Raw genomic sequence first — 20,260 nt, 5'->3', positions numbered from 1 at the left:
GTGCGCCACCGTGACTTTTATAAGATGTTATGTAACGTTTAACAGTTTTGTGTTTCAAACAAAGCTCATGGACAGAGACTTTTACAAGGACCTGGAGAAGATCAAGACCATCGGAAGCACCTACATGGCTGCCGTGGGGCTGGCGCCCACGGCCGGGACCAAGGTGAGCACAGGTCGACAGGTGGGCCCTGCTCAGGGGCTGGGCCCCGGCTCTGCCCCCAGCTGCTCAGGGACCATGGGCAGGCCCCCCACTGTGGGCCTCAGTTTGCCCTCTGCACTGGATTAGGGCAGCAGCCTGCAGGCTGTCTTGTCAGTGGCCAGTTCCGTGTTGACCTTCTGGGGAAGGTCAACATGGAAGGCTGGGCGCAAGAACTACCTCCAGCCCTGCCCCCTCCCTACCACCCAGGCCCCGTCCTGGCAGCCTGGCACCACTGAGTGTTCCCCTTTCCCAGTTCAGGATTGTGAATAAAGTCCTCAGGTTGCCCCTATAAAAAAGACAGAAAAAGAGAGGAAGATGTAAAAAAAAAAAAAAAAAAAAAAGTGTCATGAATAGAAAGCAGTTATACATATGGTAGATGCTAATCTAACTATATCAATAATCACCATAAATGTGAATGGCCTAAATACACCAATTAAAAAACAGAAACTAACAGAGTGGCTAAAAAACAAGACCCAGCTAGGTTTTCTGCAAGAAACACACTTTAAATATAAAGTCACAGATACATTAAAAAATAAAAGGATGTAGAAAGAGATACCATGCTAGCACGGTTAAAAGCTCAAGTAGCTATCTTAATTTCAGACAAAGCAAATTACAGATCAAGGGAAATTATCAGGGATGAAGAGGTACATTATAAAGGAGTTAATTCTCCAAGAATACGTAACAATCTTTGATATTTATGCACTTAACAACAGGGGGCGAAAACTGATAGAACTGCAAGGAGAAGTAGATGAATCCACTATTTTTGCTGGAGACTTCATTACCCTGCTCTCAGTAATCTGTAGATCCAGTTGGCTGGAAATCTGTAAAGAGAGCTGAACTGAACAGCATCGTCAATCACCTGGATGTAATTAACATCTATAGACTACTTCATCCAAGGACAGCAGAATATACTTCTTTTGAAGCTCACATGGGACATTTACCAAGATAGGCCACATTCTGGGCCATAAAACACAGCTTAATAAATTTAAAATAATTGAAATAATGCAAATTATATTCTTAGACTAGAGTGGAATTAAAGTAGAAATCTATTGCTAGGAGATAATTGGAAAATTCCAAAATATTTGGAGATGAAGCAGTACACTTCTAAGTGATACAAAGGAGAAATTAAAAAAAAAAGAAATCTCAAGAGAAGTTGAAAAATATTTTGAACTAAATGAAAATAAAAATAAAACTTATCAAAATTTGTGGGGTGCAGGAAAAGCAGTGCTTAGAGAGAAATTTATGTCATTGAATTCATACATTAGAAAAGAAGACCAATCCAAAATCAATAAGCTTCCACCTTAGAAAAGTAGAGAAAGTAGAGCAGTATAAACCTAAAGCAACAGAATAAAAGAAATATTAAATATCAGAGCACAGATCAATGAAATCAGACAAGAAATCAGAAAATCAATGAAACCAAAAGTTGGCTCTTTGAAAAGATCAATAAAATTGATAATCTCTAGCCATGCTAACCAAGAAAAAGGGAGAAGACACAAATTACTAATATTAGAAACAAAAGAAGGGCCATTTCCACTGAACCAATGGACATTTAAAAGATGTTAAGGGGCTTCCCTGGTGGCGCAGTGGTTGAGAGTCCTCCTGCCGATGCAGGGGACGCGGGTCGTGCCCCGGTCTGGGAAGATCCCACATGCCGCAGAGTGGCTGGGCCCGTGAGCCATGGCCGCTGAGCCTGCGCGTCCGGAGCCTGTGCTCCGCAACGGGAGAGGCCACAGCAGTGAGAGGCCCGCGTAGCGCAAAAAAAAAAAAAAAAAAAAGATGTTAAAGTATATTGTGGACAACTCTGTGGTGCTACACTGGAGGTCCTGGCCAGTCCAATAAGGGAAGAAAAGTAAACAGAAGAGTTATGAATTGCAAAAGTAGGAACAAAACCATCATTCTCAAATTGCTCGCATGTTTAGAATATACAGTGCTAAAATGTTTACATATAAGCTGATAGAATTTTTAAGTGACTTTACCAAACTTGCTGGATATAAAATCAACATAGAAATTTCTATTTTATCTCTGTATCTTAACTACAGACAATTATAAAATCAAACATTTTAAAAGTTACTATTTCCAACTGGTATAAAAGTATAACTATGTACCCACAAATTTGGTAACTTAGCTGAAATGGACCAATTCTTTGAAAGATGCAATCTGCTAAAACTCACATAAGAAAAATAGATAATCTGGGTAGGTCCATATCTATATTAAAAATTGAACCAGTAATTAATAACCTTCCAAAACAGAAAGCACTGGGCCCAGTGCTTATTTAGATCAAAGATCTAAATAAGTCAAGAGATACTCCATATTTCTGCATAGGAAAACTCAGTATCATTAAGATGTCAGATTCCCACTTGATCTGTAGATTTAATGCAGTCCTGATGAAAAGTGCAGCAAGTTATTATGTGACATTGACCAACTGATCCTAAGTTTACATGGAAAGACAAAAGACTGAGGGTAGTCAACACAACATAGCAGAAGCAGGACAAAGTTAGAGGACTGACACCACCAGAAATCAAGACTTGCCATAGAGCTGCAGTAATCAATACAGTATGGTTTTGGCAAAAGGGAGGTAGTCAAATAAACCAGTGGAACAGAATAGAGAGCCCGGAAATAGATCTACATAAATATCGTCAACTGATCTTTGACAAATGGAGCAAACATAGTCTTCAACAAATGTTGCTAGAAAAGTTGAATATCTATCTATCTAAATTATATTTTTTAAATGAATCTAGACACAGACCTTACACTGTTCACAAAAATTAACTCAAAATGTATCATAGGCCTAAATGTGACATGCAACACTATAAAACATCTGGAAGATAACACAGGAGAAAATCTAGGTAACCTTGGGTTTGGTGATGAGTTTTTACATACAGTATCAAAAGCATGATCCGTGAAAGAAAACACTGTTAGATTGGACTTAATTAAAATTTTAAAATTCTACTGGTGGAAAATACTATAATGAAAAGACAATCCATACACTTGGAGACAATCTTTGCAAACCACCTATCTGATAAAGGCTTTGTACCCAAAATATACAAAGAACTCTTACAATTAAGAAGACAAATAGCCCAATCAAAAAGTGTTCCATCAAAAGATGGGAACAGACACTTTACCAAAGAAGATATACAGATGGCAAATAAGCATATGACAAGATGCTCCATATCATATGTCATCAGGGAAATGCAAATTAAAACGAGATACAATTTCACACTCATTAGAGTGGCCAAAATCCAGAACACGGACACTGCCACATGCTGGTGACGATGTGGAGCCGTAGGAACCCTCACTCATTGCTGGAGGGAATGCAAAATGGTGCAGCCACTTTGGAAGACAGTTTGAGTTCGTACAGAACTAAATATGCTCTTACCATATGATCCAGCAATCACTCTCCTTGTTACTTATCCACAAGAGTTGAAAACTTATGTCCACACAAAATCCTGCCCAAGGATGTTCATAGCAGATTTATTCATAATTGCAAACCTTGAAAGCAACCAGGGTGTCCTTCAATAGGTGAATGAATAAATAATCTGTAATACATCCATACAATGGAATATCATTTAGCACTAAAAAGAAATGAGCTATCAAAGCATGAAAAGACATGGAGGAACCTTAAATGCATATCATTAAGTGAAAGAAGCCAATCGGGAAAAGCTACATATTTTGTGATTCCAGCTATATGATATTCTGGAAAAGGCAAAACTATGGAGACAGTAAATAATAGTTTCCAGGCTTTGAGGGAATAGGTGGGGGATTTAGAGGACGGTGAAACTATTCTGTATTCTACTACAATTATGGATACATGAAATTCTGCATTTTTTAAAACCCATAGAACACACAGCACACAGAGTGAACCCTAACGTAAACTGTGGACTTTAGTTAATAATAATGAATCAACGTAGGTTTGTTCAGTGGTAACAAATATACCATACCCTAAAGCAAGATGTTAATAATAGGGGAAACTCTGTACGTGTGAGGGGTGGTACGGGGGTAGTATATGGGAACTCCCTACACTTACCTGCTCAATTTACCAGTAAACCTAAACTGTTCTTAAAAAAATTGTCAGTTAATTTTTTTTTTAAAAAAAGCATTAATTCCCCAACTTTGAGGACTATGAAAATATTCCTAAAACAATAAGAGCAAGTCACCTTGATATCATTAGAAAAAGAAAAAAATTTACAGTTGTGTTTTCGCAAAAGAGAGGATCTGTCAACACAACACGATGGAAGAGACGGAATCAGTGTGAGGAAGGAGGGCTGGAACTGCTCTCTGACGTGTGAGCAGTTGACTCAGACCCCCTCTACTCACCTTACTTTGCTTGTTTCCAATGGGCTGGTGGCAGCCTTGTCTGAGCAGTGGGACATCTGGTCTCCCACCACAGGGTTCCCTCCTGCCCCCATTCCTGCGGAAGGGCTCTGCCTGGGCTCAGATGGCCTCAGTCTCTGCCCTCAGGAGCTGGGAGCCTTGGGCAATAATATTCCTGCTCTGTTTCAGTCTCTTACCTGTAGAATGGGATGATAAACACACACTAGGGCAGCTGTAGGGTGCCACCCAGTCAGCCCCAGGCCCAGCCAGCGGGGCTGCTGCATGGTTGACGTGGGGGTCAAGTTCCTGATCCTGTGAGGGGTACAGCCTGGTCCGCCCACCCCCGCAGGTCACTGGCTGAGTGTCCCTGGCCCCTCTGCCCTTGCACCCATCAACCACCCGTGTCTGCTCATGTCCAGGCTAAGAAGTCCATCTCCTCACACCTCAGCACATTGGCGGATTTTGCCATCGAGATGTTCGACGTCCTGGATGAGATCAACTACCAGTCTTACAACGACTTCGTGCTCCGTGTTGGTACGTGGCTGCGAGCTGTCCCATCATTCGGGCCAGCTCACCCTTCCTGCCCTGGCCCCGGGAGCTGGTGGCCTGAGCTGTTCCCTGGGAGCGGGGGTCATCGGTCCAGGCTCCCTTGTCTCACAGGAAGGAGGATGGCACCACCCAGAGGAGTGCATGGGACGCAGGGACAGCTGGGTCCACCTCAGAGCTGGTTATCAGTGACTGAGGACCTGGAAGAGTCATTGTGCAGCTTAGGAAACGCAGGAGAAGATTGTCTTAGAGACTCTCAGATACACCTCTGAGTCCACACTTAGCTGGAGGAAGGTGCCCCTGTCCGCAGGCCCGAAACATTGGGACCATGGCTGTGCAGAAGCCCAGGGTGCAGGCTCAGGCTGGGTCTTTGGTCCTCCTGGGTTCCCTGCCTTGCCTGCGAGTGAAGAGGGGAACCACCCGGAGTCTAAGCTCCGCTCTAGCTCTTATCAGACTTGTAGGGTTTCTGTTTTCAGTCTTAAATTCACTTTTTTCTGGGAATACAGGTTTACCAGAAAAATTTGTATTAGTCGAGGATATAGTTAAACAAGAGATGTCTTTCTTTCTCTCTCTCTCTGCCTGTCTTCCTTTCTGTCCTTCCTTCCTTCCTTCCTTTCTTTGTTTCTCTCTCTCCTTCCTTCCCTCCCTCCCTCCTTCCTTCCTTCCTTCCTTCTTTCCCTCTCTCTCTCTCTTTCTTTCTTTCCCTCCCTCCCTCTCTCTCTCTTTCTTTTTTTTTTTAAACATCTTTATTGGGGTATAATTGCTTTACAATGGTGTGTTAGTTTCTGCTTTATAACAAAGTGAATCAGTTATACATATACATATGTTCCCATATGTCTTCCCTCTTGCGTCTCCCTCCCTCCCACTCTCCCTATTCTCTCTCTTTCTTTCTTTCTCCTTTTTTCCTTCCTTCCTTCCTCCTTCCCTCCCTCCCTCCCTCCCCCCTTTCTCCCCCCCCCATTACCTACTAGTCCACGATATAGTTAAACAGGATATTTGTGGTGGTTTTACAGTTCAGATGTCTAGTGGTCTTAAAGAACAGCACTTAGAGCTGGGCTTGAGCATAAGGGGTGGTAGCCTCCAGAGTGGGTAGAGTTCTGATGTGCTTAAACACAGTGCTGACTTAGCCCTGGTGCCCGGCCCGAGGGACGTGCTGGAGGTAGGGCCAGAGCACCCTCTGCACCTCACCCCCAGGGTCCAGTTCTCCTCTGGGGCCGCGGGCTTGGATTAATAGACGTAAGGGTCCATCAGGGAAATTCTGTTTCTTACTCTCCTACTGAGGACCCATAGGCCAGTCGCACCTCTGTGCCTGGATGGCCGGTCACACAGGAGGCTGCATCCTGGCTCAGTCTCGTCCACATGGACTGGGGCATCCGGGGTGGTAGAAGGGGTTCCCCAGGTCCCACCAGCCATCTGGAAGTGGCCCCTTTGGGGCTCCTTCCTGGGCTCCCACATCCACCTAGCCTGAGGCTCCCAGCTCAGCCCATCCAGTTCCACCCCTACCTCCTCCCAGAGATGCTAGCACCCACTGCCCCGGCTTTGGGGGGTTGACTAGGCCAGCGTCTGAAACGTTATTAACGCGCTTGGCTAAGCTCCGGAAAATCGACGCAGAGTACTGAGTCAGAAGGTATGCTGTGGTGTCAGCCCAGACCTGGCTGCAGGGGCGACTGGGGCTACTTGGGCCTGTGTCACTGTCCAGGCCAGTTGGACCCTGTGCCACATAAAGACAAGGGCGCCCTGAAAATACGTAGTTCTGGGCCCGACACCCAGAGGAGCTGAGGGGATCCCTCATCCAGGGGACCAGTCGAGCCGCTGTCCTTTCTGGGAGAGGGAGCTGGGGGCGGAGGGACATGCTGTGGCCCACAGCCTGAATGGTCAGCCTTCCGATCCGCAAGGCTCGGCACGGGGTCGCCGTTCCAGGAAACGGGACTTTTTCCCGGATCAGGGCTGCTTCCTGATGGTGTGGCATGCAAGCAGAGCCCAGGAGCTGCCTCTCGGCGATGCTCTGGGGTCCCTGCTTTGGGGAGGGGCGTTGCACTGCGTGACCCCAGGAATCCATGACCTTACACGGGGCTGCTCCTCTCTTCGGAGGCCTCCCCACTGACACCCCGCGCGACTGTCTCCAGGCATCAATGTTGGCCCCGTGGTGGCTGGAGTGATCGGGGCTCGCAGGCCGCAGTACGACATCTGGGGAAATACGGTCAACGTGGCCAGTCGGATGGACAGCACCGGCGTCCAGGGCAGAATCCAGGTCAGTTCACTCGGAAGCCCCCGAGGCACAGGTGCCCATCCTGCCGGCGGGAGGCTGAGGTGGAAGGGGCAAGAGTCGGGCGGGGGCGGCCGCCCAGCCCCGCAGCCTGCGTCCTCCCGTCCCGGTCTGCCTTTTCTGGGTAGGGACACAGAGCCGCGAGGCTCAGTGTGTCTGCAGCCTTGGAGGTTGGCCTCTGTGTGGCCAGGCGCAGAGATGGGGGTGGTGAGTGATGGCTCCCTAGAAGGGAAGGGGCTGCCTCACCGTTTGAAGGGCAGGTGCTGTGGGCCCCCCTGACCTGAGAACCTGCGGGCGCTCACTTGGGATGCGAAGCAGGTGCTCTGGCACTGGCTGGCACTGAAGGTGTAAGAGACAGTGGCCCCTGCGCTTTGTGGTATGTGGTCGTGTGGTTCCGCTCTCGGGATTTCCCTTGGAACAAACACGCAAGCGTGGGTCACACGGAGGGAAGGAGCCTGTCCCCCGTGTGTGGCTTCAGTTGGCCTCTGGGGACCCGGATGGATGGGGCAGAGAACGCAGCGCTGGGTGACTAGGGCCACTGCCCTCCTGCTGTGGCCTGGCCTTGAGGTAGCCACCACCTGGCAGCCAGTTAGCACTGGTCCTTTACTTGATCACAAAGTCTCACTCGGTCCTCCGTAGACCCTGCGAGACACGTGCATTCACCCCAGGTTTTGAGAGAGGCACTGGGGCGCGGCCTCTGCAGGATGCGGTTCCAATGAGAAGGTTGCCCGCCTGGGGCCCTCTCGTGTCATACCTGTTCAGTTCCCGGGGCCCCCGCCTGCATTCATCGGGTGCTAACCCTCGGACAGGTACCTTGGTGGGTCCCTTGGATCCGTCAGCTTAAAAGACAGGCACCAAAATCTTCCTGGGGCTCTCCTGCTCGGAACACAGGCGGGATCTGCATGCAGCATCTCTGCACCTCTGCATTCTTTCCCTTAAACTTTTCTCATGGTGGTGGAATACACATATCGTAAAGCGGACCATCTTAGCTGTTTTTAAGTGCACAGCTCAGGGGCGTTAAGTGCGTCCACGTTGTCATACTGCCGTCCATCCCAGGACACCGTGTTCCTTTTCTAAGAGGATCTTTCACCTATGTTTCTCGCAGCCTTCCCCAGGAGCTGGTCATGCCCCAGGGGACACCTGGCGGGAGCCCCCTCCACTCTCCAGCCTGGCTTCTGTCCAGTCCAACATCACATCTCTAAGTTTGTAACATCCGATCTGTGTCGGCCACCCCTCTGCTCAGAACTGTCCCTGCTCCCTCCGGCCTCCTGTGAGGGCTGTTTGCCATGGCAGGGACTCTGGCACGCCATCCATCCTCTGCCGGCTGCTGGGCTGCCCGGCGATATCTGTGTCTGGACTCCCGCAGGGCAAAGTCCCTCGGCCCGGACCTCCTGGAGGACCCGCATCGCAGGAGGTCTTAGCAGACCAGGCCCCTCCCCTCCCGCCCTTAGGCTCGGGTGGCAGCACCCCATGCACTTGGGACAGGGCAGGACAAAAGCAGGGCTCTGGTGACATTTGTCAACCTGGGTAAGACCTGCAGTCCCTCCATCTGGCGGCCCACGTGACCTGACCTGGCCGCTTGGCCACCCCCTTGGCCGAAGGCTCTTTCCCTCCAGCCCATCGTGCTCGTCATCCCAGTTTAAAGGGAGAAACACTTATGCTCCACTGTTGTATGGTTCTCGTAGGTGTTCTTGGTCACAGCCCAGGAAAGATCCCTTCCCTTTGCCAGCCCAGGTTAAACCTTTGGTTCTTCTGAAGAAGGTGAACAAGAGACTCACATATTAATGATGAAGGTTTGCAAAGAGGTGTCTTAACTGTTTCCTGAGGATAATATCTAATCAGATATCACCTGCCCAAATGCTCATCCCTTAGTCCTCAGCTGGGATCCTTCTTTCTTCTGTGTCAAAATTCCTGAAAAGGGGACCCCTCCTCACGCCTGCTGTCCCAGGAGAGGCAGACAAGAGGGTTCTGAGCAGACTAAAGTCCCCGGGGCATCCCAGAGCCCCGTTTCCCAAGGTGTACGCGGCCAAGAGAAGGTTGACTGTGACGATACCCAGGTTCCACCTTGGCCATCAACTTGAGGACCAAGCAGGTGCTTCCCGGGAAGTGTCTCCGTGGGAGCCCAGCACCGTCTCTCAGGCAGAGCGAGGTCGGTGTGGCTGCAGATACCCCCCACTGCTGGCCGGGCCTCACAGGGAACTCTAGAGAGAGTTCCCAGCCCACCTCTTCAGAGACACAGGGATTCTCACACAGGTGGCTGAGAATCAGACTTCACAGGGGACTCCCTCTCGGCCTCTTGGGGACCTCGTGTCTCTGAGCCCCTGACCTGGACCCTTTCTGGGCCCCCCACGGTGATGTCATACACAACCCTGATTCACAGCCTGGGACTTCCTGGCTAGAATGTCAAGGCTGAGAGATGCACAGGGGCGGCGTGCAGCCCGAGCTCCCAAGCGGCCCGGAAGGACGCCCAGGCCCGAGCCCACCTGCCTTCAGACCTCGGCTTTACTGCACGTGCTGGTGGGTCATCTTCACCTCCAGCATTACTTTGTGCGATGATCTGAATATTTTGTTACCTCTCATTCTTCATAAGACAAGAGAATGCAGTGAGAGGAAAGAGCTCACGTAAGGATAAGACTCAGAGATTTTTGTCAATGTGTATCTTGGGCCTTAAGCTGGACGTCAGGGTTCTAGGAAGGCCAGATCTCTTTGAACAGATGAATTGTGGGTTGGTTCAGTCATGAAAGGAAAGAGCACAATGGAGCCTTTGATCGCAATAGCAAGCCTCTGAGATCACCTTGTGTCTCAGAGGCCACATCTGAGTGGTGAACTTTGTGACAGTGGCATCTCCCCTGTGTAACCGGCCAGTCTGTGGCTCAATTCCATGAAGGACTTTGGGGTGCACTGAGCCCTGCTGGGGACCTGAGTGAGGCCGTGTGGCTCTGGCCCTTGTGTGGCCTTGGATCGAGGTCTTTGGCAGCTTTGGGGCCACCAACCAGCCAGCACTCTGGGGAGTTTCAGCACTTCCCACTTTTTCTTGACCGTCCAAGTCTTTGTGAATGTAACAGTCATCATCAAGCTGACCAAGGGACTCTTCTTGTAAGTGGACGGCATGCTTCTCGTTTACAAGGTCTGGGAGGGACCACCTGACCTGCTCCCAGGGCCGAGAGATGCAGCCGACCTGGTGAGGGTCTAGGCCTCAGGCACCCACCTGCCGTTCTCCATCCTGGTGGGTGGGTGGCGGCAGCCCTGGTGAGGGGCCGCGGAACTTTCTGCAGAACACCCGGCAGCCCCCTGCCCCCCGCGCGAGCACCAGCCAGTGCCTTGCTGATGAAAAGCCACAGAAACTGGCGGAGTTAATTGATTAAGGGGAACGATACATCCTTGGCCACTTTTTGTGGGCTGAGCATACTCTGTTCCATGCCCTCTGTCTACACTGGATCAGCCAGTTTTGCTTGTTTGTCCCATGAGGGGAGCTGAGGGACCCCCTCCCAGCACTTGCAGATCCACCGGCAGATTTCACTGTCCCGGGAGCTGTGCCGGTTGTGATGTTCCGTGGTCATTTTTGTTTCCTGAACTGCGGGCAGGTTTCTGGCAGGCCTTGGTTACCTCCCTCCCTCCCTTCTTTCCATTGGTCCCTTTATTCTTTCATTCAGTGAGCACTTATGAACACCAGGAGCCTTGGTAAGTTGTGGTGAGACAGACCAGGTCCTTTACCGTCGCACGCGAGAAGCAGGCCGACGGTTAGCGAGGGTGAGAGCCGCGTTGGGAGGAGGGGGTGGGTTCAGGGTTCCAGCGAAGCCGGTGGGGAAGAGAGCAGCCCCTCTGCCCAGCTCTGCTGGGGACTGACACCCTGGGGATGCGAGACTCTGGCCTCAGGGTGGGCTGAGTCGTTTTAAATAAAGATGCCAGAGGTGGGTGACTACATGGGGTGGGGGAGGGGGGATTTTCAGAGCAGCAGCTGGGAGTCGGGGTGACGGGGAGAGAGGTGGTCTCCCCCTTCAGTGTCAAGTGAGGAGAATCCAAATGATCGTGTCCTCTTCTGTTTACAGAACCTTATTAGAAAGTGCTTTCTTGCCTTTTACCTTTTTCATAACTCTGTGAGGCAGGAATTCTTTTGGCTAAACCCTTGCCCGGGACCTGAGCATCAGGAAAGTTAAGTCACACCCCTGTTGTCCCTGGGAGAACGTACCCTCTGCCCTCTCGTGCTGTTGGCCCACAGAGGCCCCAGGGGTCCCTGGCAGGTTGGTGTGAGCCCACCGGGGCCCTGAGGGTTCCGTGCCAGCCACGGGGATGGGAGCTGGTGCTGTCCCCTTCCAGCTGAGCTGCTACCTGCCAGTCCCAGACCCTTGAAGACGTGTGGGGCTACAGCGTCCCGAGGGCCCCGGCGGCACAGCCGGAGCCCGGTGTCCAGGCATCTGGCTAGGGCTTGGGGTGATCATGGAGCTCACACCCCAGCCCCTAGGACCGGGTCCGTGTGGGCCCTGTCCAGCCCGCCCACCCACTCTGGGCACCCCCCATGGCGAACGCTGTCCTCTCCTGCTTGTCTAGGGCCCCGTTGAGGCCCCTCTGAGTCCCCTGCTTTCTCTGCAGGATCACGTCCTTCTCGCCGAGTGACCAGAGTGACCATAGGAGGGGCACAGGACCCGACTTGCCGGCCGACCTGGGGAAGCCAGAGGCCGGGCGATCGGGTGATCAGTGCAGGTCGGGGAGGGACCCTCTCGTGGGCTCCCCGTTGACCAAGAGTGACGCCCGCCTTTCTCCGCTGTAGGTCACGGAGGAAGTGCACAGGCTGCTGCGGCGGGGCTGCTACCGCTTCGTGTGCCGAGGCAAAGTCAGCGTCAAGGGCAAGGGCGAGATGCTGACATACTTCCTGGAAGGCAGGACCGACGGAAGCGGCTCCCAAAACAGGTCCGTGAACTCAGAGCGGAAAATGTGTCCTTACGGGAGAGCCGGCCTCCAGACCAGACTGGCCACGGGCCACCCCCCGGTGCCCCCTGCGGCCGGCCTCCCTGTCAGAGCCGGGCCGGGGGCTCTGCAGGGCTCGGGGCTTGCCCCCTGCCCCCCAGGCCACCACCTGCCCCCCGGAGCAGCTGGGAAGGAGGCTTAGCGGAGCCCACGCGGGCCGCTGGGGGCACAGCGCACAAATGCTCGGGGCGTTGGTGGCCTCGGGGCTCCCGCAGGGACCAGCCCGGCCAGCAGAGCAGGGCCGGGAACCAGTGGCCGGGCTGGGGAAGGGGGACTGTCCAGGCATGACCAGAAGCAGCTGGGCAGTGACTCGGGTGAGGGGAGAACCCAGACTGCGCAGACGCCGAGGCTTTAGCAGTGTCTTTGTTTGCTCCGTCCTCTTCTCGGTGGCCGAGGGAGGTTGGCTGGGTGAGCTTTGGACGTCGGGACCGTCGGGACCGTCAGGACGTCCACCAGGGCTGCAGGCTACAGCGAGAGCCTTGGAGGTCTGGCTGGCAGAGTGACTGGGGTGCCCAGCTCGTGTGTGCCCTGAGACGGATCGGCATCAGCCCAGCTGTGTGGGTCCCGTGAGGGCAGCTCCAGCCCTGGGCGGTGGCCTGCAGAGCCCAGAGTAAGAGTCAGGACTCTCTTGGCCAGAGCCAGAGCTGGGCAGGCCTTCGGTGGACGGTTTGGGAAGAACTGAGAAGTCCCACTGCATGGATGGTGGTGGCCGCTGGCTTTCTTCAAGATTGGGTTTTTGTTAAGAGCCAGAGGCAGGTCTTCTGGAATTCTTGGGGGACCCTGCAGCCACATCTCTGTGACCAGCATAGTTCCTGTTCCACCTGTGCGCTCTCCACCTGCCCTGCTGAGCATATTGGCTCCTGTAAAACCTGGACGTTCCCTTTCCTGCCCACGTCACTGTGTTTGTTCAAAGGAGAGAAGGTGGTTGGTGTCATTTCTTACCTCTTCTGCCATGGCATCTTGGGTTCCCGTACGCTGAACAACAGTGCAAGGCTTTGTTGATTTTGAAAACAAGTGGACCTCACAACCATGAGAACGCTTCCTGGATGGAAGGCGTTTCTCGGGCGGAACCAGTCCCTTGGACGTGGAGATTGGAGTTAGTTTATTGCTGTCAGTACAGATGTCCCTGCTCCGGTTTGCAGGGAAAGTGACTGCAAGTAATTCTGTGCAAGTCTGGGAATCTCCTACCTAGGCATCTCTGCAGTTGCCATGGAGATGAAGAATGCGGCCGTGCTGGGATAGGCTCCTGGGCGTGGGCAGGGATCTGGGAGGGCCAGTGGGAAGAGACTGGCCAGAAATAGCTGGACGTGGAGACCTCAGCTCTCGACTGCAGGGAGGAGGGCAGCTTGAAACTGGAGGGAACCTTCTGGGCAGGCAAGTCAGTAGGGGGATGGCCATGCAGAGACCCAAGCTCCGACAGCAGCCCGGAGGGTTCTGTGGGTTGCAGGGGAGCCCTGCTCGGCAGAGTCAGCAGGCCTGAGGGTCCCATTCCACACCGCTCTCCTTGGGGGTCCTGACTTTTCAGAATTGGGACAGGGGCTCACTCTGGACTGAGCCCCATGGGGGTGGCTAGTGGCGTCCCCCGGGCTGCCTCCGTTGTGGGTGTATGACTCGTGGCTGTGTGGGTGTAGCTGACAGGGCCGGCCACTTAGCCCATGTGGACGGGCCAGTGACAGAGGCGGGCAGGTGGACAGTCTTTCCTCAGATGTGCCCTGGGTGAGAGCTGAGTTTCCTCCCCCCTCCCCCCCTTACAGACAGAGCACAAGCTGAGTCATCTCCAGGGCCCTCTGAGCACACGGCCTGTGCAGGTGTGCACACCTGTGTCCAGTTGCGGGGCTGAGACCCTGGCTAGGGCCCTGCTGCCCACCTGCTCCCCATGGCCAAGCTTCCACCCCAGGGCAGGGCGGGAGGGGGGTGGACAGCACAGGGGATCCTGACCCTGCGAATATGCTCTGTCACATGGCAAAGGGGGCTTTGCAGAGGGAATTCAGGGCTTGGGGCAGCAGCTGAGGAGAGGATCCTGGGCCCTCTGAGTTAACTCAGTGTGACCAATGCGACCACGTGGCCCCTTAGAAGTGGACACGGAGGCCAGGGCAGTCGGGAAGATTCGAAGCACGAGGTTGCTGTTTAAAGATGCGGGACCCGCAGCCGGTCGAAGGTGAGGACGCCCTAGCCATCAGCCAGTGAGGAAGCGGGTTGTCGATCCCACAGCTACAGGCGCTGAATTCACATCACCCTGAGCGAGGTGGACCCTGAGCCCCGGGATGAGAACCCAGACTCGCTGTGCTGGGACCTCAGGTCCACAGAGCTGCGGGACCACCCCCCCACCCCCCCTAAGGAGTGTTGGCAAAGCCACGGAACACGTGGCCAGCTGTGACCGCAGCCGCGGGAAGCCATCGGGGCCTCGGCTGTTCTGAAACGGCGAGGTCCCCCCTGCGATGAGCAGAGCCTCCTCCACCATCAGCAGTTCCGAACCCTACCTGCTTCCTGGGGGCGCAGGGGCCGCGCTCAGCCACGATGCCCCCGGGCTTTGGTCAGTGACTTCCTTTTTATTTGTGATAAGACTGTATGATATTGCCTTATTTATTTTTAACCTTGTACAATATTCATGTACAAATGTTAGAGCCTTCCAAGTAGGATTCTCTCTAAATTATTTCTTCTAAGATGCTCTGTAAATAGCGCACCGGTCTGCCTATTCCATTCTGACCAAAATGAAGGTAAGCCCGACACCCCGTGTGAACAGCACACTTTAGCCGATGCGTGAGGTTCCTAATGCATCGCCCCTGCTTGGCCAGGCTGCTGCTGCCCTTTGGAATGACCCCATCCATGTGTCCCTTCGAGACCCTCGCATGTCTCTTGTGCCTGACCTCAGTAGATTAGAACGCAGCCCCGAACTGCCAAACGCTTCCACGGCCCCTGACCCTGGGCTGGTCCACTCCAAGGTCTGTGTCTTGCAGGGTAGACCCCACGCCCCCCAGACCCAGACACCCCGAGCCTGCCGTGTTTATTGGACTCCAAAGCCGTCAGGGCTTCCGATACCTTCTGTCACTAGAAGCAATAACTCTAAACTGTACAGACAGGTCTGGTCCAAAGCAGATTGGTGATTCAGAGACAAGCCATGTGTACAAGTTTCCCCAAATTGAAGAGCACACTGTTGGGGGGCTGACACCCCCAAATCCGGGCTGACGTGCAGGCTCGGACAGGATCTCGCCAGCCTTCGGGGACACCTCACTTTGTCTCCCCCCATAGGAACACTGCACCATCGTCCCAGTAGCTACCTAGATATAATATTTGAATCCCCGCTTTAACCTGCCACTCGGGAAAGAAGGGCTGGGTTGGCCTGTCAGCCGTGTCTAGGTTTCCTCCCCGGCAAGTGGACCCGTCTCATTTCCAGGGTGTGCCCGCCCTTCTGCAAAGCATGTTCTGTGATCCCCTGAGTCTCGGGGTCCTGCAGGTCTCTCCCCACGTGGCAGGCCCTGCCCGGGACACCCACGCGTGACTCGTCAGGCAAGCGCTGCCTAAGTGTGCGTGGACCGCACGGGAAATGCAGGTCCACACGCGTGTGCCCTGCATCCAGCAGTTCTCTTACCGGTGTATCACAGACCTGCTGTCACACTTGTCATTCTCGAGTGTGCAGACCTATTGGTTGTGTATAACTAGCCCCCCCCCCCCCGGAAACTGACTTGCCCTTGGTTTTGTAATAGCTTCAATGAAAAACAACAACAAAAATGACCCCCAAATCCAGACTCCATAGAGGCAATTGGTTTCAAAATATTTGCTTTGGTGAAGTAAATGAGGGGTGAGCTGTGGCCGACTGGCAGGTGGAGGACACGACCGTATCCCTGGGCCCGGACATCCCCCCCCCCCACCCAGCTACAGTTTGCTTTGGAAGTTGGAAGTCTGTGCGAGCCGTTTCCCGTTTTCAGTCAATACTCCCGGTTCTGTAGTGTATGATGAAAGACGTGCCGTTTCTTCATACAGCGTCCTGGGTTTGCATCTGCCTTCGCAGGACCTTAGGCTGGGGGTGGGTCTCAATCAGATTCAGGGTCTGCTGGGGGCTGCGCTGCCAGGCCCAGAGGCCAGCAGGCGGGACTGGGGGCCCACGCCTGGGTGTTGGGAGGCCAGTCGTGGTGGCTCGGGCCTCCACACTGAGTTTGGGAGACGACAAGGAGATGGGCTTTACCTGAGGGACTCTGCTGACACAGGGCCCATTGTCTCATGACATGTGTCACGAGCGAAGGCCAGGCCGGGTGCCCAAGGGTTGGCCAAGTGGGCCGTGCGGGGTGTGGAGTTGTGCGTTTCCCCAGGATGGATTCAGGAGCTTGGGGCTGGTGTCCGAGGCCTGCGTGGGTGACCACCTCGGGAGTGCTGCCAGGCAGTTGTCCCCCAGCCCCGGGTCCCCCAAAGTGGGAGGACATCCTTGATTCTGTGTGGACTGACAGCCAGGAACCACAGGCAGGCCCCGTGCCTGGGAGACAGTGTGGGTGGGAGAGTAGGATGCAGTGGGCACCCCAGTGGCCAGGGCTGGGGTAGGCATGGCCAGCAGGGTGGCCAGTTAAGCCAGCTACGGACCAAGCTGCCGCAACCTGACCTAGATTTCAGTCTCGGGTCAGGGGCCGTGCGGGTGCACCCCAGACAGCCGGCACACAGGGGAGCTCCTGGGGACCCCTCACCTCCAAGAAGCCACAGGAGGCTTTGGAAAGGATTTGGGGAGTTTTTCTTTGTCTCCTGTCTGTGCACAAACTGGAGACCTGTACTGGAGACAGGTGCTGTGGTGGGATGAGGAAATCTGTCTTCTCCATTCTCCATTTCGTAAAATTAACAAACCCAATTTCAGGTGCCCCATTTGGGGCTAGACCTCCCTAAACAACTTGACTTTACGGCAGTGGAACAGACATTCGTATTCCTTAATTTCCCTGAAAATATAACACATCTGTTCACTAAGATAAAAAATAACTTTTCTGCCAGAGGCCAGGCTTAATCCAAGTTTGTGTGTGTGTGTGTGTGTGTGTTGTGTTTGCATGGCATGGCGTAAGCAAAATTAAAATCAATTATTCCTAGGGTTAGGATGGATTCATATAAGAAACAAATGAACTAGGGATACAGACAGATGGCTACCCCCCAGGGCATCGGGGGAAACCGCCCCTGAGTGCCCCGACCCAGCTCTATTTCCTCTAGAAATCCTGACCTTAAAAGGAGGAGTAAGGGCAGGGGCAGGGGCAGCAGCTTCTCGGCCAGACACAGAGGCAGCCTTGACCCCCGCCGGCGTCCACGTGGTGCCCAGGCCTCCGTCTACAAGTACTAGAGAACCACTAGAGAATAAGAAAGTCTTCCTTCCTCCCTCCCCTCCTTCCTGGAATCGCTCCACAGTATCAGTACAAAGTCCAGGGATGTCAGGGCACTGAGCTGATCCCGTTTTCTGTTGTTTGTGTGGTCGTTTTATTTCTGTTGTGTTTGGGGTTCCCGTGTACACTGAGGCCTGCGGGGAGTGCTGCAGGTTGGTTTTTGGTGCAGGAATTCTGGAGGGAGGAGCCGACAGCCCGCCGCCCCCCCACCAGTTACCCGGGGAGCCACTTGCAGGCCTGGCTTCAGTCTCTGGGCTGTGCCGTGGGAAGAGAAAACAATAGACAGGTGGTCTTCGGGGGTGTGGGTCACAACTGGCTGGAAAAACACCTTGGGAATCAGACAACTGACCCCAGTGGCAGCCCCCTGGTCTCCCGTGATTACAGCAAGCTCAGTTTCTTCAGCCCTTGATGGTGGCTATCCGTGTAGATATAATTCTTCATTCCTTTGTGAAATTCCTGCACTTCCCCGGATTCAGTGTGTTCTACACTAATAAACACCGGGAAAGGCTGGGTCGCTCTCCTGTATAGTTAAACTACGTCTCTGGTGGACTTTTCGTGTGACTACAAACTAAGGGAATGATCATGACTAAGACCCGTATCTTGCTCGGCAAGTACACCTTTCCTGTGCTTCTCCCGCCCCCTTGCCTCCAAACATTCTGCAGAGGGAGGCGTGGTTATGCTCCGCATGTTGTCGATGAGGAATCTGAGGCTCAGAGAGGTTACGGACTTGGACAAAGTCACACAGCACTGTGTGGCAGGACCAGGATTCATCCTGTTCCCGTCCATTCCAAGCCCCTGGTTTCCCATTCTATTCGGCACCTCTTAACTAACTGAAATCGGCAAAGTTGTTTTGGTTTGGATGGAGCCCTTAGCTCATGCACACACAAGTAGTGGTGGTGCCTCGCTGGCTGGGTCTGAGTAGCCAAGCAGGCCCCCAGGCAGCGGGTTTGCCCCACAGCCCATCCCTTGGATGTGCCCAGGCACAGAGATGTCCTCACCTGGGCCTCACGTCGGGACGGTAAAACAGTGCCTGTCTCTCCGCTAAGCCCTGCCTCTGCTTTAACAGCGGATCCCCGGCAGAGACTTAACAGTGTTGGGCCTGAAGAATCCCTGCCTTGTCTTGTCATCCTTTCTATCCTAAAACTATGTCCTGTAGCACCACCTGCCATCGTGTCTTAGAAAACACAGACTGTCCCTCAGTGAGGACAGTTGTCCTGTCTCTTTCTGTAAGGCCTCTCTGACATCAGCCAGGGGGAGAACCGGGGCCCCTGGGTGCCCCCAAACTGCACACGCTTCTCCACTTACAAGGAGCCAACCCAGTCCCCAGCTCCTGGTCAGAGTCCTCCGATGTCCTTGTCACGCTATGGCGTGGTGTAGGCGGTCAGTGTTCCTTCCTGGGGATCAGAGGACGCCCAACAGCAGGTTTCACTGAGAATACGCAGAAGGCGAGACAGGGACCACGACGGATGGTGAAGGATTGGCAGCCACCCTGCACAGGTGTCCCCGCCTCTCCCAGGCTCTGGCTCCCGTGGTTCCTGGCAGCTCATCTTCAGATGGGTTGGATTCTAGAACAGCTGGCAGTCGTATCTTGGGGACTGACGTTTAAGCAGAGAGCAATTCCTAGACTAACCCTGAGAGATCTGTCCACCTCTTGGGCTTGGTGAACGTGTGCAGGGCAGCCAAACAGAGAGCTGTGTCTGGGGCTCTCACTCCCTGCGGTGCGAGCAGTGGGCAGTGGGCCCACCAGCATCCAGAACTTGTTTCTTGACTCCCACCAGCAGCCCGCACGCGATCCCAGGCCCGGACACGAAGCACATGTCTCAGGGGACTGTTCCCACATTCCGGGAATCCCGGGGAAGCCACCAGGGCCTCTTGCACAGGCCGGGGGTGCCGGCACTCCCCAGGCATCAGCCCCAGAGAGGCACGCGGTTTTGTCTTCATCTCTGTTGAAAGTGTGGCCGCGCGAGCCATTTGCACTCAGCATCGCATGCCGTGAAATTCCTAATCGTGTGAAACTTACTTTTGGATTCCGAAACACGCAGCATGTGCAAAGGGGCAGGCCCAGGCCACCACGGGTTGTCTGCCGGCAGGCTGCAGAGCGTCCCGTCACAGCAGATCCTGGACCCTGAGCCCGTGCAGCTCCTGCACTCCTTCTGCAGTGTCTCCCCTCGGCCCGAACTCCCCCCCCCAACCTCTCGTTCACACTGATTGCACCCCACCTTGCACAAGCGGAGATTATGTATCGATTACCACCCTCTCTTAGCAGCAGATTCCACTCTCGTTTAAGGTAAACCCAAAGCCCACTCTTGGATTTTCTTTATTCACTGAGAAGGGTTGTGTGAACCCCTCGGCCCTCCTCTGTCCCTCCAGGGAGCACAGAGTGGGCCGGGGTGACACGTTCTCCTGCCAGTAGAGCTCACAGAGGATGCTTCTTTAGATGCGGAAACGAGATGTCTGTACCAGAAGGACAACAACTCAATATCACTGGGTAACTTCTCATGATAGATTTGTATAATCAATACGGGTCTGTTTTTACGTCCACTGAACACTGTAGACTACCTACCAGTCTTTTCCAAGATTGTTAAATTGAGACAAGTAATTGAATAATTTGTCCTATTTTTATTTTGA

General features: G+C 53.4%; 1 protein-coding gene across 1 annotated transcript in view; it reads left to right on the top strand.

Moving 5' to 3' along the window:
- The window catches only part of ADCY1 (adenylate cyclase 1), a 115,984-nt gene extending 103,085 nt beyond the window's left edge, over window positions 1–12,899 (top strand). Inside the window, exons 17-20 of the mRNA XM_029233845.1 lie at window positions 65–163; window positions 4,930–5,044; window positions 7,183–7,307; window positions 12,091–12,899. Of these exons, the coding sequence (XP_029089678.1) occupies window positions 65–163; window positions 4,930–5,044; window positions 7,183–7,307; window positions 12,091–12,429 (678 nt within the window). The 3' untranslated portion in view covers window positions 12,430–12,899. The remainder of the gene's footprint in view (window positions 1–64; window positions 164–4,929; window positions 5,045–7,182; window positions 7,308–12,090) is intronic.
- Window positions 12,900–20,260: the final 7,361 nt, after the last annotated feature.

Source organism: Monodon monoceros, unplaced genomic scaffold, assembly GCF_005190385.1.
Source record: "Monodon monoceros isolate NGI ecotype Baffin Bay Population unplaced genomic scaffold, NGI_Narwhal_1 Super_Scaffold_2, whole genome shotgun sequence".
Lineage (NCBI taxonomy): Eukaryota > Metazoa > Chordata > Mammalia > Artiodactyla > Monodontidae > Monodon > Monodon monoceros.
This window is presented reverse-complemented; position numbering and strand designations above follow the sequence as displayed.